This window comes from Drosophila miranda, assembly GCF_003369915.1.
Source record: "Drosophila miranda strain MSH22 chromosome Y unlocalized genomic scaffold, D.miranda_PacBio2.1 Contig_Y1_pilon, whole genome shotgun sequence".
In the NCBI taxonomy this organism is placed as follows: Eukaryota; Metazoa; Arthropoda; class Insecta; order Diptera; family Drosophilidae; genus Drosophila; species Drosophila miranda.
In genome coordinates, this window is record NW_022881603.1 from 7,229,122 (window position 1) to 7,255,537 (window position 26,416).

A 26,416-nucleotide genomic window follows, 5' to 3' on the forward strand; every position below is an offset into this window, starting at 1 on the left:
TTTGCTCGAACAATTCGTGCGTTAGGAGCCTGCACGTAGCCAAGGGCATCGCTACTTGCTCCCTCTCCGGTAGGAGGGGAATCGTAGTACCCTGCCTGGCTAGCTCGTCGGCGGCGTCATTCCCCTCGATGTCCCTGTGGCCGGGGACCCATATAAGGAAGAGATCTAACTGATCTGCGATCTCGTGCAGAGACCTGCGGCAGTCATTTACAGTCGCTGAGTTCGACGATATTGAGCCTAGAGCTTTGATAGCTGCTTGGCTGTCCGAGAAGACGCACACTAAGTGCGTATCTAGAAGTAATTTGGAGACGATCGAACTGGCCTCCTTGATGGCTTCAACCTCCGCTTGGAACACACTACAGTGATCCGGGAGCCTGAAGCAATGACTGATGTTCAGCTCGCTGCAGTAGACTCCGCCTCCCACGCGGCCGTCTAGCTTTGAGCCATCAGTGTAGAAGTGGACCGCATTTGCAGGTCCTGGTTCGCCCTTCTCCCAGTCCTCCCTAGATGGGATTGATACCTGGAAGGGCGTCGAGAGGTGATCACTGGGGATACAGTAATCTGTCCTCTCTGGTAATTGCGGGAGTCTCATCAGGATTCCCGAGTGCCCAACCGCGGATGCTTTCCACAGTCTGGCTTCTCTCATTCTGAGGGCGGAAAGTGTTGCCACCTTCTTTCCCATGAGATCCACAGGGAGGAGGTCCAGCACAGTATCCAGGGCTTCCCCTGGAGTAGTGCGTAGCCCGCCAGTTATGCATAGCTCTGCCATGCGTTGAACTCTGCTGAGTTTATTGAGGCATGTCCTTCTGTCCAAGGCTGGCCACCATACCACCACTCCATAGAGCATGATTGGTCGTATGATGGCGGTGTAGAGCCACCGAACTATATAGGGGGTCATTCCCCATTTTAGTCCGATGGCTTTCCTGCAAGTATAGAGGGCCACTGTGGCCTTCTTTACTCTATCCTCTATGCTCAATTTCCAATCGAGCTTTCTATCGAGGATTAGGCCAAGATACTTGGCGTTGTTGCTGAAGACTAGCGCTTCCCCACATAGTCTTGGGGGAATCAGTACCGGAACTTTGTACTTCCTAGTGAAAAGCACCAGTTCCGTTTTAGACGGGTTGACGCCTAACCCGCATTTGTCTGCCCATTTCGACATTTTCGTGAGAGTACTTGTCATGCACTCACACAATGTCTGCGGAAATTTTCCGGAGAATGCTATGGCAACATCGTCCGCGTACGCCACCACACGGCAGCCACCCCCCTCTATCTCCCGCAGCAGTGTGTTCACTGCCACGTTCCATAGGAGGGGCGAGAGGACTCCGCCCTGCGGTGTGCCTCTGCTGACAAATCTGGTACACGTTGACGTCCCCAGTGATGCCTCAACCGTCCTGCATTGTAGCATCTGATCGATCAGGCTCACCGTCCTGGAGTCAACGCCCAGATCCGTCAGTGCGCCCGTGATGGCGGTCGGAAGGATGTTGTTAAAGGCGCCTTCTATGTCGAGGAAGGCTACTAGGGTGTACTCCTTAAAATTAAGGGATGCTTCGATGATCGATGTGATCGAGTGTAGGGCCGTTTCGGTGGATCTTCCCTTCCGATAGGCATGCTGGGAGTCTGAGATCAGACTGGACGGAATGCACGCCGTTAGATGCAGCCCCAGGAGCCGCTCCATCGCCTTTAGAAGAAAAGACGATAGACTTATGGGTCTGAAATCCTTTGGGGCAGTGTGCGAGGGCTTGCCTGCCTTGGGTATGAATACGACTTTGGTCTGAAGCCAGGTGTCAGGAATGCACCCGTGGGAGAAGATTCCCTCGTAAATTATTTTGAGCCAGTTAATGGCTTTATGTCCCGCGTGAATCAGTTGGGCAGGGAAAATGCCGTCTGGCCCCGCGGACTTGTAGGGTTTAAAGCTTCTGATCGCCCAGGAAATGTTCTCCTGGCTTAGCAGTCCCAAGATGGCATTTGAGGCGACAGAAGGAGGCGCGAGGTATTTGGGTCTGTTTTCATCGCAGCCAGGGAAGTGGGTATTTAGGAGAAGATTTAGCGACTCCTCGCTGGACGTAGTCCACGACTGGTCGGTGTTCTTCAAGTAGCCCAGGGTGGGTGTTGTCTTCGAGAGAACTCTGCGCAAGCGTGAGGCTTCTGAGTTACTCTCGATTTCGCTGCAGAACTTACGCCAGGAGGCGCGTTTGGCTTTTCTAAGTTCTTTGTTGTAGGTTGACAGACTGGCCTTGTATTCGGCCCAGTTTTGCTCAACGTTTTCAGCCTTAGCTTTATTGAAGAGTCTCCGGGAGGCTTTCCGGAGTTCACCCAGTTTCGGATTCCACCATTCAGGTTTCTTCCGGCCTCTGTTCTTGCCAGAGGGGCATGCTTTGTCGAGCGCCTTATTGCAGGCGTCGGTAAAGATCTTAAGAAGACGAGTCGTGGCCTCCGTGGAGAACTCCTCCTCAGATGGGGGCTCAGGGAGAACACGACAGAGGTAATCAGAGTACCGAGTCCAGTTTGTCCGCCTGATGTTTCGGAATCGGACTGGCTTCGGTACTGAGAAGGAGAAGACAGTTTCCACGTACCTGTGGTCCGAGAAGGAGTGCTCTTCCAGGACCCTCCAGGATACAATGTTACGCTGTATCTCATGAGAGGCAAGCGTGAGGTCCAGGACCTCCTTGCGGTTTTTAATGATAAAGGTGGGATCACTACCCCGGTTTAGTAAGACCATCTGAGTGGTCAGTAAGTAACTGAAAAGGTACTCACCCCTTTCGTTTGTGTCAGTGCTTCCCCACTGACAGTGATGTGCATTGGCATCGCACCCCACAATTAGGCCGATGTCCTTGGCCGAGCAGTCTGCGATTAGAGCCCGGAGAGGCGCGTGTGGAGGGGGGTCTGGTTGTTCATGCCCCATGTATGCGGAGCAGATCCTCAGTGAGCGCTCCTGGCCTTCGAGGCTCACTGCGGTGTGGTCTTCATTGCTGAAATTTGGGAGCAAAAATAGGTGCAACTCTCTTTTTGCAAGAATGCAGGTACGAATTTTACCTGCGGTTTCAGCTACATATAGCTTGTAGTCAGAAGTCCTCAGACCGGAGACCCTGTTTCCGAGGATCCAGGGCTCCTGAATGAGGACTATGTCGGCTCCACCCTTGGCCAGGTGGAGTAGTAGAGCAGCGCATGCTGCCTTACAATGGTGGAGGTTTATCTGCAGGAGCGTCAACGACATTCCTGAGGCTCGCCTCCACCATTGTTACTTCTAGATCACTGTCAGGGGACTCCGGCTCCTCCCCGACAACGATGTGGCTGAGACCTCTGGCTAGGTCGCTCTCGTCGAACGCGTAGTCGTCCAAGATATCGTCCGACATCATGGACGCCGCATCCGACTCCGGGTTGTCTTCCTCGCACGAGGCCCCCTCTTTTGGGATCTCCGGCAGCTCCGGGTCTGGCTCGACCTCCGCTTGCCTGCCCTTGCGATCGGACTTGTAAGTGGATATGGTGACCTTCTTGTAGCCATAATCCACTACACCGTCCGACTTTGCGAGGAGATCAATGGATTCCTCATTTAGGACGAGGATAATCTGGCGCCTCTGCCCTTGGATATCCTCCACCTTTGCCACCTTCCAATCGGCTGTAGGAAGGTGGGGGTTGCAGACCTGCAGTAACCTGAGGATCTTCTCAGGCTCTGCAGGCTTAGCCGAGACCCACGCTCTGGCTCTCGGGCGACTAGGGACATCTTCCCACTTCACGGCCTCCAGTTTCGCCCCTGGATAGACCTCTTTTAGGGCCGCCACCGCCTTCATGTAAAGAGCCGCAGAGCGAGCGTCTTGGCAGGCGATGGCTTTCACCTTGCCTTGATGCCACCCTGCGTCCTCACACTTTGGCGGTGGTCCGCCGTTCTCCTCCAGTTCCAGTAGGAACCGGTCCTGGAGCTCGTTCTCCACCAGGTGCCACTTATCGCGAGGGACATGGCCGTCCTCGGCGCCCCTGTCCAGGACACCGATCAGGGTCTTGCCCCTCGCCACCTCAGCGAACGACCGGTTCGTGGGGTGGGTCTTCACCCGCTTGGCTTGCTGGGCTTGGCCTGGCTGATTTGCGGGGTCCTCCGCTGAGCGTTGCCGCTTGTTGGCGGCCTTGGCTGCGCCCTTTCCGGCTTTGGCTGGCTGGAACAGTGGAAGGATTGAGCAGGCCCACAGCCTCTGCTCCTTTCCTTCGGCTGACGCCTTGAAGTTCGGGTCTTCGTTGGACAGGATGAAAGCCGCTCGTCTCCTGTCCTGGTACGACGGCTTTCCACCCCGTGGTGCAGAGACGCTGCCCGCCGGGGCTCCCATGGGTTCTTCGGTCCCGGTGCGCCTACCAGCCGCGATTACGCTCTGCTTGGCAGCCGCCCCGGTATCCGCTTCGCCCTTGGAGCTACCCGACTTGGAAGGACCCGATTGGCTTTTCGGGCCCCCCCTCGCTGCGGCTGCTGCCTGAAGACGGTGGACCGACTCAGTCTCCTTCCCCGTCTTCTTTGGACCCGGTTTCCCAGGCGCTGGTGCAGAGGGATTGGCTTGTCCCTCCGGGACTTTAAGAGGAGTACCGAGCTCCTTTGCGGTGTTTTTATTTGGTATTTTTGATGTGTTTGGCATTTTTGTTCCCACGAGTAGGCGGGAAGGGGCTGGTCACCCGAGGCATAGCCCGCTTGCCCCGGGAAGCCTGATTTAAACTGGAGGTCGGCAGGTATCCAGAGTCCGCATATTAGCGACCGGGCACCCCCCGGCCATGCATCCCTCGGCATATAACAGTGTCACCTTGGATTGGGGTAATTTCACTGAGAGTTTTCTTCTCTCCGCCCGACTATCATTCGCCAGCATCCTAGCAGAGACATGACCGTGCTAGGACCTGTTTCCAGCCGCCCTCACGGGGAGAGTATAGTCGCACTTCCACCGGTGTGCACAGTTACGGCGGGTGACGGTTCGCTCGCAACCCTCTGTGTCCTAGGGGGGGTGTGAGACGCAGACCGCACCGGGTATTACTAACCGGAGCGGCTGCGCCTCAGTTCCGAGTTCACAGTTGTGCGAGCCGACCCGTCATCCGTTTGTCCCTCTGTAGCACCCGATGGCTGACGGCCTACTTGGTGATAACTGTGTTTCAAATCTAAAAGTGTAAAAATTGTGTTCCCTTCTAATCTCTCTAAGCAGTCGTCTATTAGTGGCAATGGATATCCATCACGAATGCAAATCTTATTAAGCTGTTTGTAATCTACACACATTCTTTTTTTCCCCTGATTTTTTCTTAACTAATACTATTGCAGAGCTGTAAGGCGATTTAATTTCTCTTATGAAGCCTTTTTTCAATAGTTCATCTATTTGGGTATATACTTCTTTTTTCTCCTGATATGAAAGTCTTCTCGGAACAGTGCGTACAGGTTCTTCTGATTTAAGTTTGAGATTCATTTCGTAGTTATGTTGAATTGCTGGAATGTTAGTTAAGTCTGAATAGTTAAGTTTTATCAATTCCATGAATTTACTACGTTCTTTATCAGTTCGCTTTGGGTCGATATTATAGCTGTCCTCTTCTTTTGTTATTTCAATACTATATATATACGGTATATCTATGTCGGTTCTTTCTAATGATTCACTTGCCATAAGCTTTTGCTCGTTATCTTTCATTAAAAGGTCAATGTTATTACAATTCAATTGGTCACTAATCTTATTCTCATAATTTTCATCCTTTAATAATCCATTATTATTGATATCTGATAACCTCATCTCACTATCTCTATTTGTCAATACTACATTTTCAATTTGGTCACTCTCAATGTTCACTAATACTCTATTTTTATCTAAGTCACTGTTCACTAATACGCTATTTTTATCTAAGTCACTGTTCACTAATACTCTATTTTCATCTAAGTCACTGTTCACTAATACTCTATTTTCATCTAAGTCACTGTTCACTAATACTCTATTTTCATTTAAGTCACTGTTCATTAATACTCTATTTTCAATTGATACCATATTGCTTTGCGTAAGTCGCTTTACATTTTCAATTTCATTTTCAAAAATTAATTTTATTCCATAATTTTCAAGGAAACTGCGCCCCAGAAAGACATTACACGAAATATAGTTGTTTGGTACAACGAAAAAATATAAGTTCTTTTTCAATGTTATGAAAAAACTAAATTGACAATTATTTTTCCAAAAATGCTTATTCTCGAACCGTTAACTCTAAAATACTCTGTCGGTCTTAGTACACCATCAAAATTTTCATAAGGTATCGCCGAGCGCTGCATCAAATTAATAGCGCTACCGGTGTCCAACATGCCAGAAATAGATTTAATTTGATACCTTCGTTTTATATCAGTGTAAAAATATACCCCTACCTGATTAACAATAGGAACAAAAATATTGTTCTCCTCTCTGTCGTCCATTGGCGGGATGCTGGCTGTACCCACGGATCGCTGGGTTGGCATAGGCTTCTGTTGGCAATCCTTCACCTGGTGCTGCATGGATCCACACTGGAAACACGATCCCTTCTCCCGCTTAGGTGCGGGACACGATGAAGCATAATGGCCATGTGCTGAACAATTATAGCAGCGCACCTGGCTCCGGTCATTTCCGGAAGCGGTCATCCCAGTGCGCTTAAAATTCGTCTGGGTACTCTTCCTCAAAGCTTCGTATTGTCGAGCTAGCTCCTTAAGTTTTCCGATGGTCGACGCTGAGTACAATAAGGCGATACTGGAAGATCGATCACGAAAACCATCAACGATGAACTGCACTGTCAATTTCTCTTCGATGTCGGCACGCATAGCAATTTCTTCCATGCGAAGAATATATCCCATTACAGAGTTTTTCTCCGGGTTGAAAAAGGTTTCCTTCAACAGAAGTACCACGTCGGCAGTTGAATTGCTGCGGCCAAAAGTTTTTAGGAAGTTTCCCTTAAACTCGTCGTAAGTCTTTGATTTGTCGACACGCATGAACAAGTCCGCCTCTGTTCCCGCCTTCATCAACATGCGCACACAACGAAGCTTAAAATTGTTGCTTTCGTTCACGCCTCCGCAAATCCGTTCAAAATTCAAGACCCATTCAGAGGCTTCATCATTTTCACTGGCAGAAAAAGGGGCAATAAGTTGCTTGACCATTCGGATGTCATCGGTCATATAGTTGTCCATTACCATTAAAGCAGCCAGTTTCTTCTTTTTCTCAGCCACCCTTATTGCGGCGTCAAGTAATTCTTCTTCTTTCATATCGTCGATCTGCTCATTTTCAGACACTTTTCCATCCGATTCAATATCCGATTTATTCACCGGACTTTCAGAAACTTCGTCCATTCCACCACTTATGGCAAGCTTACGAAGTTGCCTTAGTGTTGCGCTGGCTGGAAAAATGATCTCCTTCTCCAGCAACCACTCTACAATTTTTTCTTTGTCAATGTTTGCCATGGTTTCCTCGGCCATTTATAAAATGTGGAAAATACTCGTTGTCGGGGATGCCAGTAGACAAATACTTATGTAGGCAGATACTTTAAAGGGCTACGATCCCACTTCTGAAGTTATTGGCGCAAAAGGTCCACGGATGTTTCGTGCTTTTTATGATTTTATTTTTACTTAATTCTTTTCAACCTCCTCGTCTTGTCGATACCGCCAAAAGTGTTCATTCAACCCCAGCTCCGATCACCCGTTCTCTCATAGTTCTAGTTCGCAGAACTAGAACTATCGGATGATAATTCATATCGATACTTACGATATTTCGTACAACGTTAATAGTAAATACAATTGTAGAGTTATAATACTAAACAATCTAACAGCTCGGCCATCCTGACAATTAGATCGCCCTCGATCGTAAATATGTAATTAAGAGTAATTTTAATTTAATGTGTATATATATAAATTGTTAACTATTTAAGTAGGAGTCACTTTCACACTGATTACGCCAATATGCCCATTTCCTTAATCGGCATGCCTCTATAATGCCCTCATACGGGATTTGACTTATTTGGCAGTTTTCAATGTCATTTGGTCTTCGGTAAACGAGTCTAGTATCCTAGTGCCCATGTCACGACATGACTTTGTTGACGGCTTGCTTGACCTATCCCTGTCTCAAGTCAACCATGTGAATAATTCCTTGGGTCGATTGCTTGATCTGTGCTTTGTATCGGATCCGACCATAGTGTTGTTAACCCGAGCCCTTCCGCTCACTATACCTGAAGACGCCTACCACCCTACTTTCGAGGTGTCGCTAGATATAGGACCAACTGTATTGGATCGGTCGAGTAGGCTGCCCGAACGTGTCCGCTGCTTTCGTAAAGCCGAGTTTGCGAAGCTTAATAACCCCATTAGGGATTTTGATTGGTCCGCTTTGTACTTGTGCACTGATATCATAAAAGGCACAAACATTTTTTACAATGCTCTTGGCACATTTTTCGATTCTTGTGTCCCGCTTTCTTGTCCGACTAGATCTGGAAAACCCCCTTGGTTTACCAAAGAGTTATCCAGTCTAAAAAACTTAAAATCAAGACTTTATAAAAAATTTCAAGAAGTGGGTTCTCCTACTTCTCACTCTCGCTATGTATTAGCTCGGTCAAACTTTTCAGTTCTTAATGCTCAATGCTATAAGAACTACCTATCTCGATGCAGGATACGTTTTTCTCAGGACCCTAAACAGTTTTACAGCTTCGTAAACAGTAAGCGTAGAACGTCCGCACACCCATCCTCGCTATCATTTTGTAATACGTCGGCAAATAATGATCAGGCAATTGCCGATCTTTTTGCCCAATTCTTCCAAACCACCTATTCTGAGGAAAGCTACTCTGGTCATCCGTACCCATACGGTTTACCGAGGTCGAACGGCATTTTCAGTCCCTTGTTAAATGAATGTTCCCTACTTCATGATCTTCGACTAGTTAAGCCGGTGTTTTCACCGGGTCCAGACGGGGTTCCAGGTTGTGTACTCAGGTACTGCGCCGAGGCTCTGTGTGGACCTTTGCTTAAACTATTCACCCTATCCATTGATTCTTCTTGCTTCCCCCGATCTGGAAGGAATCGTTTATAATTCCTCTCCATAAAAAAGGTAGCAAGTTTGATGCAAAAAATTATAGAGGTATATCAAAGTTATCCGCTATTCCTAAAATGTTTGAGAGGGTTTTAACTCCGCACTTGCAACATCTCTGCAAGTCACTTATATCTCCAACTCAGCATGGATTTATAAGGCGGCGATCAACCACCACGAACTTGTTAGAGTTTACCTCTTTCATTATTAAAGGCTTTCAAGGTAACTTACAGACGGATGTTATTTACACCGACTGTAGTAAAGCATTCGACTCTGTAAACCATTCCCTTTTAGCGCATAAACTTGACCTTTTAGGGTTTCCGCCCAACCTCCTGAGATGGATTTCTAGCTATCTTTGTTCTAGGTCTCAAAGAGTCCTCTTCAAAAACTCCCTCTCTTTCCCAGTAAAGGTTTCTTCGGGAGTACCACAAGGCAGCCATCTAGGCCCCTTACTCTTCACACTCTTTATTAATGACTTACCTTCAGTATTAACATACTCTCGAGTACTTATGTATGCGGATGATGCTAAACTCTGTGTCCAGTACAAGGACATTTCATTTCATTCTCGCTTGCAATCCGATCTCAATAACTTTCAGTCATGGTGTTGTGCAAACTTGTTACACCTTAATGCCTCGAAATGCAAAGTTATGACATTTCATCGTTCTAGCCATTTGTTGGCTCCTTACACCCTATTTGGTGGTTCTCTTGAGAGAATTACCCTGGTGGATGATCTGGGTGTTATGTTAGACCCCAAGTTAAAGTTTTCCGAACACATTTCTACCATGGTAAATAAGGCCATGAGCGTGCTTGGGTTTATAAAGAGGTGGTCAAAGGAATTTGACGACCCCTATATAACAAAGACTCTCTATACCTCGCTTGTTCGTCCGATCTTAGAATACGGCTCCTGTGTATGGTGCCCTCAGTACAAAGTACACCAGGACCGTATAGAATCAGTACAGAAAAACTTTTTACTCTTTGCTCTGCGGGGCCTTAACTGGGATGCGGGTGTAAGACTCCCATCTTACTCTAGTAGACTACTATTAGTAAACCTCCCATCCTTAGTTAACCGTAGAAAAATGCTTGGTGTGATATTTATGCACAACTTGATCAGGGGTGACATAGACAGCCCTGATCTGTTGAGCCGCATAAACTTCACGATTCCTATTAGACTGACTAGAAATTTTATACCGTTGTTCCTTCCACTTTGTAGATCGAATTATTCTTTGCATGAACCGTTTAGGGTCTTATGCTCGGATTATAATTCCCTCTACCATATTATATCCACCACTAATTCTCTTCCTCTTATTAAATTATTAATCCTTACACACCTTTCTATGAGTTTGTAACTGTAGTGGTATTTGTACTTTGATTGCATGCTTAGTTTCTTAGTAAGTTTAGTACTAATTTTCCTCGAATGTTAGTCTAATAGCTATCTTTCTTGCATGTTCGCGTTTGGTTCGGCTACGCACCGCGCGTCATGCGGCAGCGCCCCTCGGTCGGTTGGGCGGGAGGAGGGCTGCGTTTTGCCTGGGATCCGCGCGTAACAGCCTTCTGCTGGTGTCACACGGGCCACTTGACGGTGCTGTAACTGCATCGCCTCTTGAAAGATGCAGTCATTGCATGTCAACGTCCACACTATATCTGTCGTTCGGCAATACCTTTTTGATGATGTACGGACCCCTGTACTTCGGAACAAATTTTTTATTTGTACCTATTGTGGTGTCAATGTTTCTCATTACAACGAAATCGCCTTCCAAGAACTCAATATGATTTTTGTGATTCCTTTCAAAATACTCTTCACTCTTCTGCTGACAATGCTCGATTTTATCCAAAGATTTCTTACGTACTGATTCTAAATTCCTTTGAGTTCGGTCTTGTTTATCATCTAAGTATTCTGTTAACCCGTCAATATTACAACCCCTCTGTTGGACTCCGAATAACAACACTGAAGGCAATTCTTTCGTGGTCGAATGGACTGAGTTATTAATTGCATATTCAGCCTTTATTAAAAGTTTGCTCCAATCTTCGTGATTTATTGGCTCAGTTATTTTGTCGAGCATAGCTTTCATAGTTCTGTTAACCCGTTCTTCCTGACCATTCGCTTGGGGTGAAGCAGTTGCCACTTTCACGTGTTCTATATTATTTTCTAGCAAAAATGTACTAAATTCTAATGATGTAAAACACGTTCCTCTATCGCTGATAATTCTACGTGGACGACTATAAAATTGAAAATACTTTGAAAAACATGTGTTGACTTCTTTAGTGCTTGTCGTATTTACAGAAAACAATTTTACAAATTTCGTAAAGGCGTCAATGATAACTAATACATGCTTCTTCTTTGATATAACAGCGGGAAGTGGTCCAAAATGGTCTACGTGTAAGGTGTCGAATGGGATTGGTCGCTTAGGAATATTGTGAAGTGTTCGATTATTCGCATGTGTGGGGACTGAAAACATGATACAATTTAAACAATTTCCTATAAACAAATCGATTTTAGATCTCATATTCGGGAACCAATAATGTCTTAAGATTTCTTTCATACATTTCTCGGTTCCTAAGTGACATAAGTTTTCGTGAACTCTTCTGATTATTTGCGTTTCCATTTCAGCTGGGACATAAAACAGCTCAACGTCGTTCTCACCTATTTTATAAACAATTCCGTCGCTCAATGAAAATTTCTTAACAGGTCCATGCTCCAATTGTTCTTTTAATTTTCCTATATGGTTGTCCCTGTTTTGTGTTATCTGAAGCTGAAGATTAATGTCGTCGCACTCAATCACGGAAACTATTCGGTCTTTGTTATCACTTTCATGAATTGTCACTATTGGTTCATATTCAAAATCTTGATTAAGCGCTGAAGGATATCTACTTAAGGTGTCCACATGGGACATATATTTTCCACTACGATGTTTTAAAGTGTAATTATAATTTGCTAGCTCTATGGCCCATCTGGCGATATTTGAATGAAGACGTCCCTTTCCTAAACATAAAACTACTGAGTTACAATCTGTTATAATTCTAAACGGAATTCCTTCTAAATAAATTCGAAATTTCCTCAATGAATAGATCACAGCTAACGTTTCCAGTTTGAAACTTTCGTATCTTGCCTCTAGTTTTGTCGCTCTCTGTGAAAAATATGCTGTTGGGTGAAACTTATTGTCATCTTGTTTCTGCAACAAAATTCCACCAAAGCCTTCACTACTTGCATCACAATGCAATTCTGTTTCTCGATTTGGATTATACAGAGCTAATACTGGTGACGAAATCAGTTTTTCTCGAAGATATTCAAAAATTTGTATGCATTTGTCTTGAAGCTCAAACTTAGTTCCAGGTTTTGTAAGTTCTTGTAATGGTTTTGCTATTTTTGAGTAAGCAGGGATGAAACGCCTAAAATAAGAGAATAATCCCAAAACCTTTTGCATTTCATGGCGATCTTTTGGCAATGGCAGATGATTAATGGTTTCTGTGTGTTCACAGTTTGGGCTTATTCCCCTACCAGAAAGGGTATATCCCAAGAACTCAATACTTTCATAACCAAATTGACATTTACTAACCTTAATTTCTAGTCGATATTCTGCGAGAATTCTTAAAACTCTACCTACTGTTATAAGATGTTCGTTCAACGACTTGGAACCTATAGCGATATCGTCCATATAAACTACTACATTACGCTCGCGAATTAATGGTTGTAAAATGAAATTAATAAATCTCATAAATACTGGTGGTGCATTCATAAGTCCAAAAGGCATTCTTGTGTATTCATATTGTCCGCTAGGTATGACAAATGCTGTATACTGCACCGAACTCTCTGCTACTTTTACTTGGTGATAACTGTGTTTCAAATCCAAAAGTGTAAAAATTGTGTTCCTTTCTAATCTCTCTAGGCAGTCGTCTATTAGTGGCAATGGATATCCATCACGAATGCAAATCTTATTAAGCTGTTTGTAATCTACACACATTCTTTTTTCCCCTGATTTTTTCTTAACTAATACTATTGCAGAGCTGTAAGGCGATTTACTTTCTCTTATGAAGCCTTTTTTCAATAGTTCATCTATTTGGGTATATACTTCTTTTTTCTCCTGATATGAAAGTCTTCTCGGAACAGTGCGTACAGGTTCTTCTGATTTAAGTTTGAGATTCATTTCGTAGTTATGTTGAATTGCTGGAATGTTAGTTAAGTCTGAATAGTTAAGTTTTATCAATTCCATGAATTTACTACGTTCTTTATCAGTTCGCTTTGGGTCGATATTATAGCTGTCCTCTTCTTTTGTTATTTCAATACTATATATATACGGTATATCTATGTCGGTTCTTTCTAATGATTCACTTGCCATAAGCTTTTGCTCGTTATCTTTCAATAAAAGGTCAATGTTATTACAATTCAATTGGTCACTAATCTTATTCTCATAATTTTCATCCTTTAATAATCCATTCTTATTGATATCTGATAACATCATCTCACTATCTCTATTTGTCAATACTACATTTTCAATTTGGTCACTCTCAATGTTCACTAATACTCTATTTTTATCTAAGTCACTGTTCACTAATACTCTATTTTCATCTAAGTCACTGTTCACTAATACTCTATTTTCATCTAAGTCACTGTTCACTAATACCCTATTTTTATCTAAGTCACTGTTTACTAATACTCTATTTTCAATTGAGACCATATTGCTTTGCGTAACTCGCTTTACATTTTCAAAAATTAATTTTATTCCATAATTTTCAAGGAAACTGCGCCCCAGAAGGACATTACACGAAATATAGTTGTTTGGTACAACGAAAAATATAAGTTCTTTTTCAATGTTATGAAAAACTAAATTGACAATTATTTTTCCAAAAATGCTTATTCTCGAACCGTTAACTCCAAAATACTCTGTCGGTCTTAGTACACCATCAAAATTTTCATAAGGTATCGCCGAGCGCTGCATCAAATTAATAGCGCTACCGGTGTCCAACATGCCAGAAAGAATTTTAATTTGATACCTGCGTTTTATATCAGTGTAAAAATATACCCCTACCTGATTAACAATAGGAACAAAAATATTGTTCTCCTCTATGTCGTCCATTGGCGGGTTGCTGGCTGTACCCACGGATCGCTGGGTTGGCATAGGCTTCTGTTGGCAATCCTTCACCTGGTGCTGCATGGATCCACACTGGAAACACGATCCCTTCTCCCGCTTAGGTGCGGGACACGATGAAGCATAATGGCCATGTGCTGAACAATTATAGCAGCGCACCTGGCTCCGGTCATTTCCGGAAGCGGTCATCCCAGTGCGCTTAAAATTCGTCTGGGTACTCTTCCTCAAAGCTTCGTATTGTCGAGCTAGCTCCTTAAGTTTTCCGATGGTCGACGCTGAATACAATAAGGCGATACTGGAAGATCGATCACGAAAACCATCAACGATGAACTGCACTGTCAATTTCTCTTCGATGTCGGCACGCATAGTAATTTCTTCCATGCGAAGAATATATCCCATTACGGAGTTTTTCTCCGGGTTGAAAAAGGTTTCCTTCAACAGAAATACCACGTCGGCAGTTGAATTGCTGCGGCCAAAAGTTTTTAGGAAGTTTCCCTTAAACTCGTCGTAAGTCTTTGATTTGTCGACACGCATGAACAAGTCCGCCTCTGTTCCCGCCTTCATCAACATGCGCACACAACGAAGCTTAAAATTGTTGCTTTCGTTCACGCCTCCGCAAATCCGTTCAAAATTCAAGACCCATTCAGAGGCTTCATCATTTTCACTGGCAGAAAAAGGGGCAATAAGTTGCTTGACCATTCGGATGTCATCGGTCATATAGTTGTCCATTACCATTAAAGCAGCCAGTTTCTTCTTTTTCTCAGCCACCCTTATTGCGGCGTCAAGTAATTCTTCTTCTTTCATATCGTCGATCTGCTCATTTTCAGACACTTTTCCATCCGATTCAATATCCGATTTATTCACCGGACTTTCAGAAACTTCGTCCATTCCACCACTTATGGCAAGCTTACGAAGTTGCCTTAGTGTTGCGCTGGCTGGAAAAATGATCTCCTTCTCCAGCAACCACTCTACAATTTTTTCTTTGTCAATGTTTGCCATGGTTTCCTCGGCCATTTATAAAATGTGGAAAATACTCGTTGTCGGGGATGCCAGTAGACAAATACTTATGTAGGCAGATACTTTAAAGGGCTACGATCCCACTTCTGAAGTTATTGGCGCAAAAGGTCCACGGATGTTTCGTGCTTTTTATGATTTTATTTTTACTTAATTCTTTTCAACCTCCTCGTCTTGTCGATACCGCCAAAAGTGTTCATTCAACCCCAGCTCCGATCACCCGTTCTCTCATAGTTCTAGTTCGCAGAACTAGAACTATCGGATGATAATTCTTATCGATACTTACGATATTTCGTACAACATTAATAGTAAATACAATTGTAGAGTTATAATACTAAACAATCTAACAGCTCGGCCATCCTGACAATTAGATCGCCCTCGATCGTAAATATGTAATTAAGAGTAATTTTAATTTAATGTGTATATATATAAATTGTTAACTATTTAAGTAGGAGTCACTTTCACACTGATTACGCCAATATGCCCATTTCCTTAATCGGCATGCCTCTATAATGCCCTCATACGGGATTTGACTTATTTGGCAGTTTTCAATGTCATTTAACACATATCTGTCGTTCGGCAATACCTTTTTGATGATGTACGGACCCCTGTACTTCGGAACAAATTTTTTATTTGTACCTATTGTGGTGTCAATGTTTCTCATTACAACGAAATCGCCTTCCAAGAACTCAATATGATTTTTGTGATTCCTTTCAAAATACTCTTCACTCTTCTGCTGACAATGCTCGATTTTATCCAAAGATTTCTTACGTACTGATTCTAAATTGCTTTGAGTTCGGTCTTGTTTATCATCTAAGTATTCTGTTAACCCGTCAATATTACAACCCCTCTGTTGGACTCCGAATAACAACACTGAAGGCAATTCTTTCGTGGTCGAATGGACTGAGTTATTAATTGCATATTCAGCCTTTATTAAAAGTTTGCTCCAATCTTCGTGATTTATTGGCTCAGTTATTTTGGCGAGCATAGCTTTCATAGTTCTGTTAACCCGTTCTACCTGACCATTCGCTTGGGGTGAAGCAGTTGCCACTTTCACGTGTTCTATATTATTTTCTAGCAAAAATGTACTAAATTCTAATGATGTAAAACACGATCCTCTATCGCTGATAATTCTACGTGGACGACTATAAAATTGAAAATACTTTGAAAAACATGTGTTGACTTCTTTAGTGCTTGTCGTATTTACAGAAAACAATTTTACAAATTTCGTAAAGGCGTCAATGATAACTAATACATGCTTCTTCTTTGATATAACAGCGGGAAGTGGTCCAAAATGGTCTACGTGTAAGGTGTCGAATGGGATTGGTCGCTTAGGAATATTGTGAAGTGTTCGATTATTCGCATGTGTGGGGACTGAAAACATGATACAATTTAAACAATTTCCTATAAACAAATCGATTTTAGATCTCATATTCGGCAACCAATAATGTCTTAAGATTTCTTTCATACATTTCTCGGTTCCTAAGTGACATAAGTTTTCGTGAACTCTTCTGATTATTTGCGTTTCCATTTCAGCTGGGACATAAAACAGCTCAACGTCGTTCTCACCTATTTTATAAACAATTCCGTCGCTCAATGAAAATTTCTTAACAGGTCCATGCTCCAATTGTTCTTTTAATTTTCCTATATGGTTGTCCCTGTTTTGTGTTATCTGAAGCTGAAGATTAATGTCGTCGCACTCAATCACGGAAACTATTCGGTCTTTGTTATCACTTTCATGAATTGTCACTATTGGTTCATATTCAAAATCTTGATTAAGCGCTGAAGGATATCTACTTAAGGTGTCCACATGGGACATATATTTTCCACTACGATGTTTTAAAGTGTAATTATAATTTGCTAGTTCTATGGCCCATCTGGCGATATTTGAATGAAGACGTCCCTTTCCTAAACATAAAACTACTGAGTTACAATCTGTTATAATTCTAAACGGAATCCCTTCTAAATAAATTCGAAATTTCCTCAATGAATAGATCACAGCTAACGTTTCCAGTTTGAAACTTTCGTATCTTGCCTCTAGTTTTGTCGCTCTCTGTGAAAAATATGCTGTTGGGTGAAACTTATTGTCATCTTGTTTCTGCAACAAAATTCCACCAAAGCCTTCACTACTTGCATCACAATGCAATTCTGTTTCTCGATTTGGATTATACAGAGCTAATACTGGTGACGAAATCAGTTTTTCTCGAAGATATTCAAAAATTTGTATGCATTTGTCTTGAAGCTCAAACTTAGTTCCAGGTTTTGTAAGTTCTTGTAATGGTTTTGCTATTTTTGAGTAAGCAGGGATGAAACGGCTAAAATAAGAGAATAATCCCAAAACCTTTTGCATTTCATGGCGATCTTTTGGCAATGGCAGATGCTTAATGGTTTCTGTGTGTTCACAGTTTGGGCTTATTCCGCTACCAGAAAGGGTATATCCCAAGAACTCAATACTTTCATAACCAAATTGACATTTACTAACCTTAATTTCTAGTCGATATTCTGCGAGAATTCTTAAAACTCTACCTACTGTTATAAGATGTTCGTTCAACGACTTGGAACCTATAGCGATATCGTCCATATAAACTACTACATTACGCTCGCGAATTAATGGTTGTAAAATGAAATTAATAAATCTCATAAATACTGGTGGTGCATTCATAAGTCCAAAAGGCATTCTTGTGTATTCATATTGTCCGCTAGGTATGACAAATGCTGTATACTGCACCGAACTCTCTGCTACTTTTACTTGGTGATAACTGTGTTTCAAATCCAAAAGTGTAAAAATTGTGTTCCCTTCTAATCTCTCTAAGCAGTCGTCTATTAGTGGCAATGGATATCCATCACGAATGCAAATCTTATTAAGCTGTTTGTAATCTACACACATTCTTTTTTCCCCTGATTTTTTCTTAACTAATACTATTGCAGAGCTGTAAGGCGATTTACTTTCTCTTATGAAGCCTTTTTTCAATAGTTCATCTATTTGGGTATATACTTCTTTTTTCTCCTGATATGAAAGTCTTCTCGGAACAGTGCGTACAGGTTCTTCTGATTTAAGTTTGAGATTCATTTCGTAGTTATGTTGAATTGCTGGAATGTTAGTTAAGTCTGAATAGTTAAGTTTTATCAATTCCATGAATTTACTACGTTCTTTATCAGTTCGCTTTGGGTCGATATTATAGCTGTCCTCTTCTTTTGTTATTTCAATTCTATATATATACGGTATATCTATGTCGGTTCTTTCTAATGATTCACTTGCCATATGCTTTTGCTCGTTATCTTTCAATAAAAGGTCAATGTTATTACAATTCAATTGGTCACTAATCTTATTCTCATAATTTTCATCCTGATAACATCTGATAACATCATCTCACTATCTCTATTTGTCAATACTACATTTTCAATTTGGTCACTCTCAATGTTAACTAATACTCTATTTTTATCTAAGTCACTGTTCACTAATACTCTAATTTCATCTAAGTCACTGTTCACTAATACTCTATTTTCATCTAAGTCACTGTTCACTAATACTCTATTTTCATCTAAGTCACTGTTCACTAATACTCTATTTTCATCTAAGTCACTGTTCACTAATACCCTATTTTCATCTAAGTCACTGTTTACTAATACTCTATTTTCAATTGAGACCATATTGCTTTGCGTAACTCGCTTTACATTTTCAAAAATTAATTTTATTCCATAATTTTCAAGGAAACTGCGCCCCAGAAGGACATTACACGAAATATAGTTGTTTGGTACAACGAAAAATATAAGTTCTTTTTCAATGTTATGAAAAACTAAATTGACAATTATTTTTCCAAAAATGCTTATTCTCGAACCGTTAACTCCAAAATACTCTGTCGGTCTTAGTACACCATCAAAATTTTCATAAGGTATCGCCGAGCGCTGCATCAAATTAATAGCGCTACCGGTGTCCAACATGCCAGAAAGAAATTTAATTTGATACCTGCGTTTTATATCAGTGTAAAAATATACCCCTACCTGATTAACAATAGGAACAAAAATATTGTTCTCCTCTATGTCGTCCATTGGCGGGTTGCTGGCTGTACCCACGGATCGCTGGGTTGGCATAGGCTTCTGTTGGCAATCCTTCACCTGGTGCTGCATGGATCCACACTGGAAACACGATCCCTTCTCCCGCTTAGGTGCGGGACACGATGAAGCATAATGGCCATGTGCTGAACAATTATAGCAGCGCACCTGGCTCCGGTCATTTCCGGAAGCGGTCATCCCAGTGCGCTTAAAATTCGTCTGGGTACTCTTCCTCAAAGCTTCGTATTGTCGAGCTAGCTCCTTAAGTTTTCCGATGGTCGACGCTGAATACAATAAGGCGATACTGGAAGATCGATCACGAAAACCATCAACGATGAACTGCACTGTCAATTTCTCTTCGATGTCGGCACGCATAGTAATTTCTTCCATGCGAAGAATATATCCCATTACGGAGTTTTTCTCCGGGTTGAAAAAGGTTTCCTTCAACAGAAATACCACGTCGGCAGTTGAATTGCTGCGGCCAAAAGTTTTTAGGAAGTTTCCCTTAAACTCGTCGTAAGTCTTTGATTTGTCGACACGCATGAACAAGTCCGCCTCTGTTCCCGCCTTCATCAACATGCGCACACAACGAAGCTTAAAATTGTTGCTTTCGTTCACGCCTCCGCAAATCCGTTCAAAATTCAAGACCCATTCAGAGGCTTCATCATTTTCACTGGCAGAAAAAGGGGCAATAAGTTGCTTGACCATTCGGATGTCATCGGTCATATAGTTGTCCATTACCATTAAAGCAGCCAGTTTCTTCTTTTTCTCAGCCACCCTTATTGCGGCGTCAAGTAATTCTTCTTCTTTCATATCGTCGATCTGCTCATTTTCAGACACTTTTCCATCCGATTCAATATCCGATTTATTCACCGGACTTTCAGAAACTTCGTCCATTCCACCACTTATGGCAAGCTTACGAAGTTGCCTTAGTGTTGCGCTGGCTGGAAAAATGATCTCCTTCTCCAGCAACCACTCTACAATTTTTTCTTTGTCAATGTTTGCCATGGTTTCCTCGGCCATTTATAAAATGTGGAAAATACTCGTTGTCGGGGATGCCAGTAGACAAATACTTATGTAGGCAGATACTTTAAAGGGCTACGATCCCACTTCTGAAGTTATTGGCGCAAAAGGTCCACGGATGTTTCGTGCTTTTTATGATTTTATTTTTACTTAATTCTTTTCAACCTCCTCGTCTTGTCGATACCGCCAAAAGTGTTCATTCAACCCCAGCTCCGATCACCCGTTCTCTCATAGTTCTAGTTCGCAGAACTAGAACTATCGGATGATAATTCTTATCGATACTTACGATATTTCGTACAACATTAATAGTAAATACAATTGTAGAGTTATAATACTAAACAATCTAACAGCTCGGCCATCCTGACAATTAGATCGCCCTCGATCGTAAATATGTAATTAAGAGTAATTTTAATTTAATGTGTATATATATAAATTGTTAACTATTTAAGTAGGAGTCACTTTCACACTGATTACGCCAATATGCCCATTTCCTTAATCGGCATGCCTCTATAATGCCCTCATACGGGATTTGACTTATTTGGCAGTTTTCAATGTCATTTAACACATATCTGTCGTTCGGCAATACCTTTTTGATGATGTACGGACCCCTGTACTTCGGAACAAATTTTTTATTTGTACCTATTGTGGTGTCAATGTTTCTCATTACAACGAAATCGCCTTCCAAGAACTCAATATGATTTTTGTGATTCCTTTCAAAATACTCTTCACTCTTCTGCTGACAATGCTCGATTTTATCCAAAGATTTCTTACGTACTGATTCTAAATTGCTTTGAGTTCGGTCTTGTTTATCATCTAAGTATTCTGTTAACCCGTCAATATTACAACCCCTCTGTTGGACTCCGAATAACAACACTGAAGGCAATTCTTTCGTGGTCGAATGGACTGAGTTATTAATTGCATATTCAGCCTTTATTAAAAGTTTGCTCCAATCTTCGTGATTTATTGGCTCAGTTATTTTGGCGAGCATAGCTTTCATAGTTCTGTTAACCCGTTCTACCTGACCATTCGCTTGGGGTGAAGCAGTTGCCACTTTCACGTGTTCTATATTATTTTCTAGCAAAAATGTACTAAATTCTAATGATGTAAAACACGATCCTCTATCGCTGATAATTCTACGTGGACGACTATAAAATTGAAAATACTTTGAAAAACATGTGTTGACTTCTTTAGTGCTTGTCGTATTTACAGAAAACAATTTTACAAATTTCGTAAAGGCGTCAATGATAACTAATACATGCTTCTTCTTTGATATAACAGCGGGAAGTGGTCCAAAATGGTCTACGTGTAAGGTGTCGAATGGGATTGGTCGCTTAGGAATATTGTGAAGTGTTCGATTATTCGCATGTGTGGGGACTGAAAACATGATACAATTTAAACAATTTCCTATAAACAAATCGATTTTAGATCTCATATTCGGCAACCAATAATGTCTTAAGATTTCTTTCATACATTTCTCGGTTCCTAAGTGACATAAGTTTTCGTGAACTCTTCTGATTATTTGCGTTTCCATTTCAGCTGGGACATAAAACAGCTCAACGTCGTTCTCACCTATTTTATAAACAATTCCGTCGCTCAATGAAAATTTCTTAACAGGTCCATGCTCCAATTGTTCTTTTAATTTTCCTATATGGTTGTCCCTGTTTTGTGTTATCTGAAGCTGAAGATTAATGTCGTCGCACTCAATCACGGAAACTATTCGGTCTTTGTTATCACTTTCATGAATTGTCACTATTGGTTCATATTCAAAATCTTGATTAAGCGCTGAAGGATATCTACTTAAGGTGTCCACATGGGACATATATTTTCCACTACGATGTTTTAAAGTGTAATTATAATTTGCTAGTTCTATGGCCCATCTGGCGATATTTGAATGAAGACGTCCCTTTCCTAAACATAAAACTACTGAGTTACAATCTGTTATAATTCTAAACGGAATCCCTTCTAAATAAATTCGAAATTTCCTCAATGAATAGATCACAGCTAACGTTTCCAGTTTGAAACTTTCGTATCTTGCCTCTAGTTTTGTCGCTCTCTGTGAAAAATATGCTGTTGGGTGAAACTTATTGTCATCTTGTTTCTGCAACAAAATTCCACCAAAGCCTTCACTACTTGCATCACAATGCAATTCTGTTTCTCGATTTGGATTATACAGAGCTAATACTGGTGACGAAATCAGTTTTTCTCGAAGATATTCAAAAATTTGTATGCATTTGTCTTGAAGCTCAAACTTAGTTCCAGGTTTTGTAAGTTCTTGTAATGGTTTTGCTATTTTTGAGTAAGCAGGGATGAAACGGCTAAAATAAGAGAATAATCCCAAAACCTTTTGCATTTCATGGCGATCTTTTGGCAATGGCAGATGCTTAATGGTTTCTGTGTGTTCACAGTTTGGGCTTATTCCGCTACCAGAAAGGGTATATCCCAAGAACTCAATACTTTCATAACCAAATTGACATTTACTAACCTTAATTTCTAGTCGATATTCTGCGAGAATTCTTAAAACTCTACCTACTGTTATAAGATGTTCGTTCAACGACTTGGAACCTATAGCGATATCGTCCATATAAACTACTACATTACGCTCGCGAATTAATGGTTGTAAAATGAAATTAATAAATCTCATAAATACTGGTGGTGCATTCATAAGTCCAAAAGGCATTCTTGTGTATTCATATTGTCCGCTAGGTATGACAAATGCTGTATACTGCACCGAACTCTCTGCTACTTTTACTTGGTGATAACTGTGTTTCAAATCCAAAAGTGTAAAAATTGTGTTCCCTTCTAATCTCTCTAAGCAGTCGTCTATTAGTGGCAATGGATATCCATCACGAATGCAAATCTTATTAAGCTGTTTGTAATCTACACACATTCTTTTTTCCCCTGATTTTTTCTTAACTAATACTATTGCAGAGCTGTAAGGCGATTTACTTTCTCTTATGAAGCCTTTTTTCAATAGTTCATCTATTTGGGTATATACTTCTTTTTTCTCCTGATATGAAAGTCTTCTCGGAACAGTGCGTACAGGTTCTTCTGATTTAAGTTTGAGATTCATTTCGTAGTTATGTTGAATTGCTGGAATGTTAGTTAAGTCTGAATAGTTAAGTTTTATCAATTCCATGAATTTACTACGTTCTTTATCAGTTCGCTTTGGGTCGATATTATAGCTGTCCTCTTCTTTTGTTATTTCAATTCTATATATATACGGTATATCTATGTCGGTTCTTTCTAATGATTCACTTGCCATATGCTTTTGCTCGTTATCTTTCAATAAAAGGTCAATGTTATTACAATTCAATTGGTCACTAATCTTATTCTCATAATTTTCATCCTGATAACATCTGATAACATCATCTCACTATCTCTATTTGTCAATACTACATTTTCAATTTGGTCACTCTCAATGTTAACTAATACTCTATTTTTATCTAAGTCACTGTTCACTAATACTCTAATTTCATCTAAGTCACTGTTCACTAATACTCTATTTTCATCTAAGTCACTGTTCACTAATACTCTATTTTCATCTAAGTCACTGTTCACTAATACTCTATTTTCATCTAAGTCACTGTTCACTAATACCCTATTTTCATCTAAGTCACTGTTTACTAATACTCTATTTTCAATTGAGACCATATTGCTTTGCGTAACTCGCTTTACATTTTCAAAAATTAATTTTATTCCATAATTTTCAAGGAAACTGCGCCCCAGAAGGACATTACACGAAATATAGTTGTTTGGTACAACGAAAAATATAAGTTCTTTTTCAATGTTATGAAAAACTAAATTGACAATTATTTTTCCAAAAATGCTTATTCTCGAACCGTTAACTCCAAAATACTCTGTCGGTCTTAGTACACCATCAAAATTTTCATAAGGTATCGCCGAGCGCTGCATCAAATTAATAGCGCTACCGGTGTCCAACATGCCAGAAAGAAATTTAATTTGATACCTGCGTTTTATATCAGTGTAAAAATATACCCCTACCTGATTAACAATAGGAACAAAAATATTGTTCTCCTCTCTGCCGTCCATTGGCGGGTTGCTGGCTGTACCCACGGATCGCTGGGTTGGCATAGGCTTCTGTTGGCAATCCTTCACCTGGTGCTGCATGGATCCACACTGGAAACACGATCCCTTCTCCCGCTTAGGTGCGGGACACGATGAAGCATAATGGCCATGTGCTGAACAATTATAGCAGCGCACCTGGCTCTGGTCATTTCCGGAAGCGGTCATCCCAGTGCGCTTAAAATTCGTCTGGGTACTCTTCCTCAAAGCTTCGTATTGTCGAGCTAGCTCCTTAAGTTTTCCGATGGTCGACGCTGAATACAATAAGGCGATACTGGAAGATCGATCACGAAAACCATCAACGATGAACTGCACTGTCAATTTCTCTTCGATGTCGGCACGCATAGTAATTTCTTCCATGCGAAGAATATATCCCATTACGGAGTTTTTCTCCGGGTTGAAAAAGGTTTCCTTCAACAGAAGTACCACGTCGGCAGTTGAATTGCTGCGGCCAAAAGTTTTTAGGAAGTTTCCCTTACACTCGTCGTAAGTCCTTATTGCGGCGTCAAGTAATTCTTCTTCTTTCATATCGTCGATCTGCTCATTTTCAGACACTTTTCCATCCGATTCAATATCCGATTTATTCACCGGACTTTCAGAAACTTCGTCCATTCCACCACTTATGGCAAGCTTACGAAGTTGCCTTAGTGTTGCGCTGGCTGGAAAAATGATCTCCTTCTCCAGCAACCACTCTACAATTTTTTCTTTGTCAATGTTTGCCATGGTTTCCTCGGCCATTTATAAAATGTGGAAAATACTCGTTGTCGGGGATGCCAGTAGACAAATACTTATGTAGGCAGATACTTTAAAGGGCTACGATCCCACTTCTGAAGTTATTGGCGCAAAAGGTCCACGGATGTTTCGTGCTTTTTATGATTTTATTTTTACTTAATTCTTTTCAACCTCCTCGTCTTATCGATACCGCCAAAAGTGTTCATTCAACCCCAGCTCCGATCACCCGTTCTCTCATAGTTCTAGTTCGCAGAACTAGAACTATCGGATGATAATTCATATCGATACTTACGATATTTCGTACAACGTTAATAGTAAATACAATTGTAGAGTTATAATACTAAACAATCTAACAGCTCGGCCATCCTGACAATTAGATCGCCCTCGATCGTAAATATGTAATTAAGAGTAATTTTAATTTAATGTGTATATATATAAATTGTTAACTATTTAAGTAGGAGTCACTTTCACACTGATTACGCCAATATGCCCATTTCCTTAATCGGCATGCCTCTATAATGCCCTCATACCGGATTTGACTTATTTGGCAGTTTTCAATGTCATTTAACACATATCTGTCGTTCGGCAATACCTTTTTGATGATGTACGGACCCCTGTACTTCGGAACAAATTTTTTATTTGTACCTATTGTGGTGTCAATGTTTCTCATTACAACGAAATCGCCTTCCAAGAACTCAATATGATTTTTGTGATTCCTTTCAAAATACTCTTCACTCTTCTGCTGACAATGCTCGATTTTATCCAAAGATTTCTTACGTACTGATTCTAAATTGCTTTGAGTTTGGTCTTGTTTATCATCTAAGTATTCTGTTAACCCGTCAATATTACAACCCCTCTGTTGGACTCCGAATAACAACACTGAAGGCAATTCTTTCGTGGTCGAATGGACTGAGCTATTAATTGCATATTCAGCCTTTATTAAAAGTTTGCTCCAATCTTCGTGATTTATTGGCTCAGTTATTTTGGCGAGCATAGCTTTCATAGTTCTGTTAACCCGTTCTACCTGACCATTCGCTTGGGGTGAAGCAGTTGCCACTTTCACGTGTTCTATATTATTTTCTAGCAAAAATGTACTAAATTCTAATGATGTAAAACACGTTCCTCTATCGCTGATAATTCTACGTGGACGACTATAAAATTGAAAATACTTTGAAAAACATGTGTTGACTTCTTTAGTGCTTGTCGTATTTACAGAAAACAATTTTACAAATTTCGTAAAGGCGTCAATGATAACTAATACATGCTTCTTCTTTGATATAACAGCGGGAAGTGGTCCAAAATGGTCTACGTGTAAGGTGTCGAATGGGATTGGTCGCTTAGGAATATTGTGAAGTGTTCGATTATTCGCATGTGGGGACTGAAAACATGATACAATTTAAACAATTTCCT

The 26,416-nt window shown here is 41.2% G+C and overlaps 4 protein-coding genes across 4 annotated transcripts; all 4 read right to left on the reverse strand.

Moving 5' to 3' along the window:
* Positions 1–6,142: 6,142 nt before the first annotated feature.
* Positions 6,143–7,622, reverse strand: LOC117189742. The gene is made up of 2 exons (XM_033394818.1): positions 6,353–7,622; positions 6,143–6,275 (listed from the first exon to the last, which is right to left on the reverse strand). The coding sequence occupies exons 1-2, from the start codon at positions 7,424–7,426 to the stop codon at positions 6,267–6,269; spliced, it is 1,083 nt and encodes a 360-aa protein (XP_033250709.1). The 5' UTR covers positions 7,427–7,622; the 3' UTR covers positions 6,143–6,266.
* A 6,229-nt stretch (positions 7,623–13,851) lies between these two features.
* On the reverse strand, positions 13,852–15,310 carry LOC117189741. The gene is made up of 2 exons (XM_033394817.1): positions 14,042–15,310; positions 13,852–13,964 (listed from the first exon to the last, which is right to left on the reverse strand). Exons 1-2 carry the CDS (start codon positions 15,113–15,115, stop codon positions 13,956–13,958), a joined length of 1,083 nt encoding a protein of 360 aa, XP_033250708.1. The 5' UTR covers positions 15,116–15,310; the 3' UTR covers positions 13,852–13,955.
* Positions 15,311–18,927: 3,617 nt separating this feature from the next.
* Positions 18,928–20,386, reverse strand: LOC117189740. The gene is made up of 2 exons (XM_033394816.1): positions 19,118–20,386; positions 18,928–19,040 (listed from the first exon to the last, which is right to left on the reverse strand). The coding sequence occupies exons 1-2, from the start codon at positions 20,189–20,191 to the stop codon at positions 19,032–19,034; spliced, it is 1,083 nt and encodes a 360-aa protein (XP_033250707.1). The 5' UTR covers positions 20,192–20,386; the 3' UTR covers positions 18,928–19,031.
* Positions 20,387–24,003: 3,617 nt separating this feature from the next.
* LOC117189743 lies at positions 24,004–25,187 on the reverse strand. Its single transcript, XM_033394819.1, has 2 exons — positions 24,194–25,187; positions 24,004–24,116 (listed from the first exon to the last, which is right to left on the reverse strand). Exons 1-2 carry the CDS (start codon positions 25,010–25,012, stop codon positions 24,108–24,110), a joined length of 828 nt encoding a protein of 275 aa, XP_033250710.1. The 5' UTR covers positions 25,013–25,187; the 3' UTR covers positions 24,004–24,107.
* Positions 25,188–26,416: the final 1,229 nt, after the last annotated feature.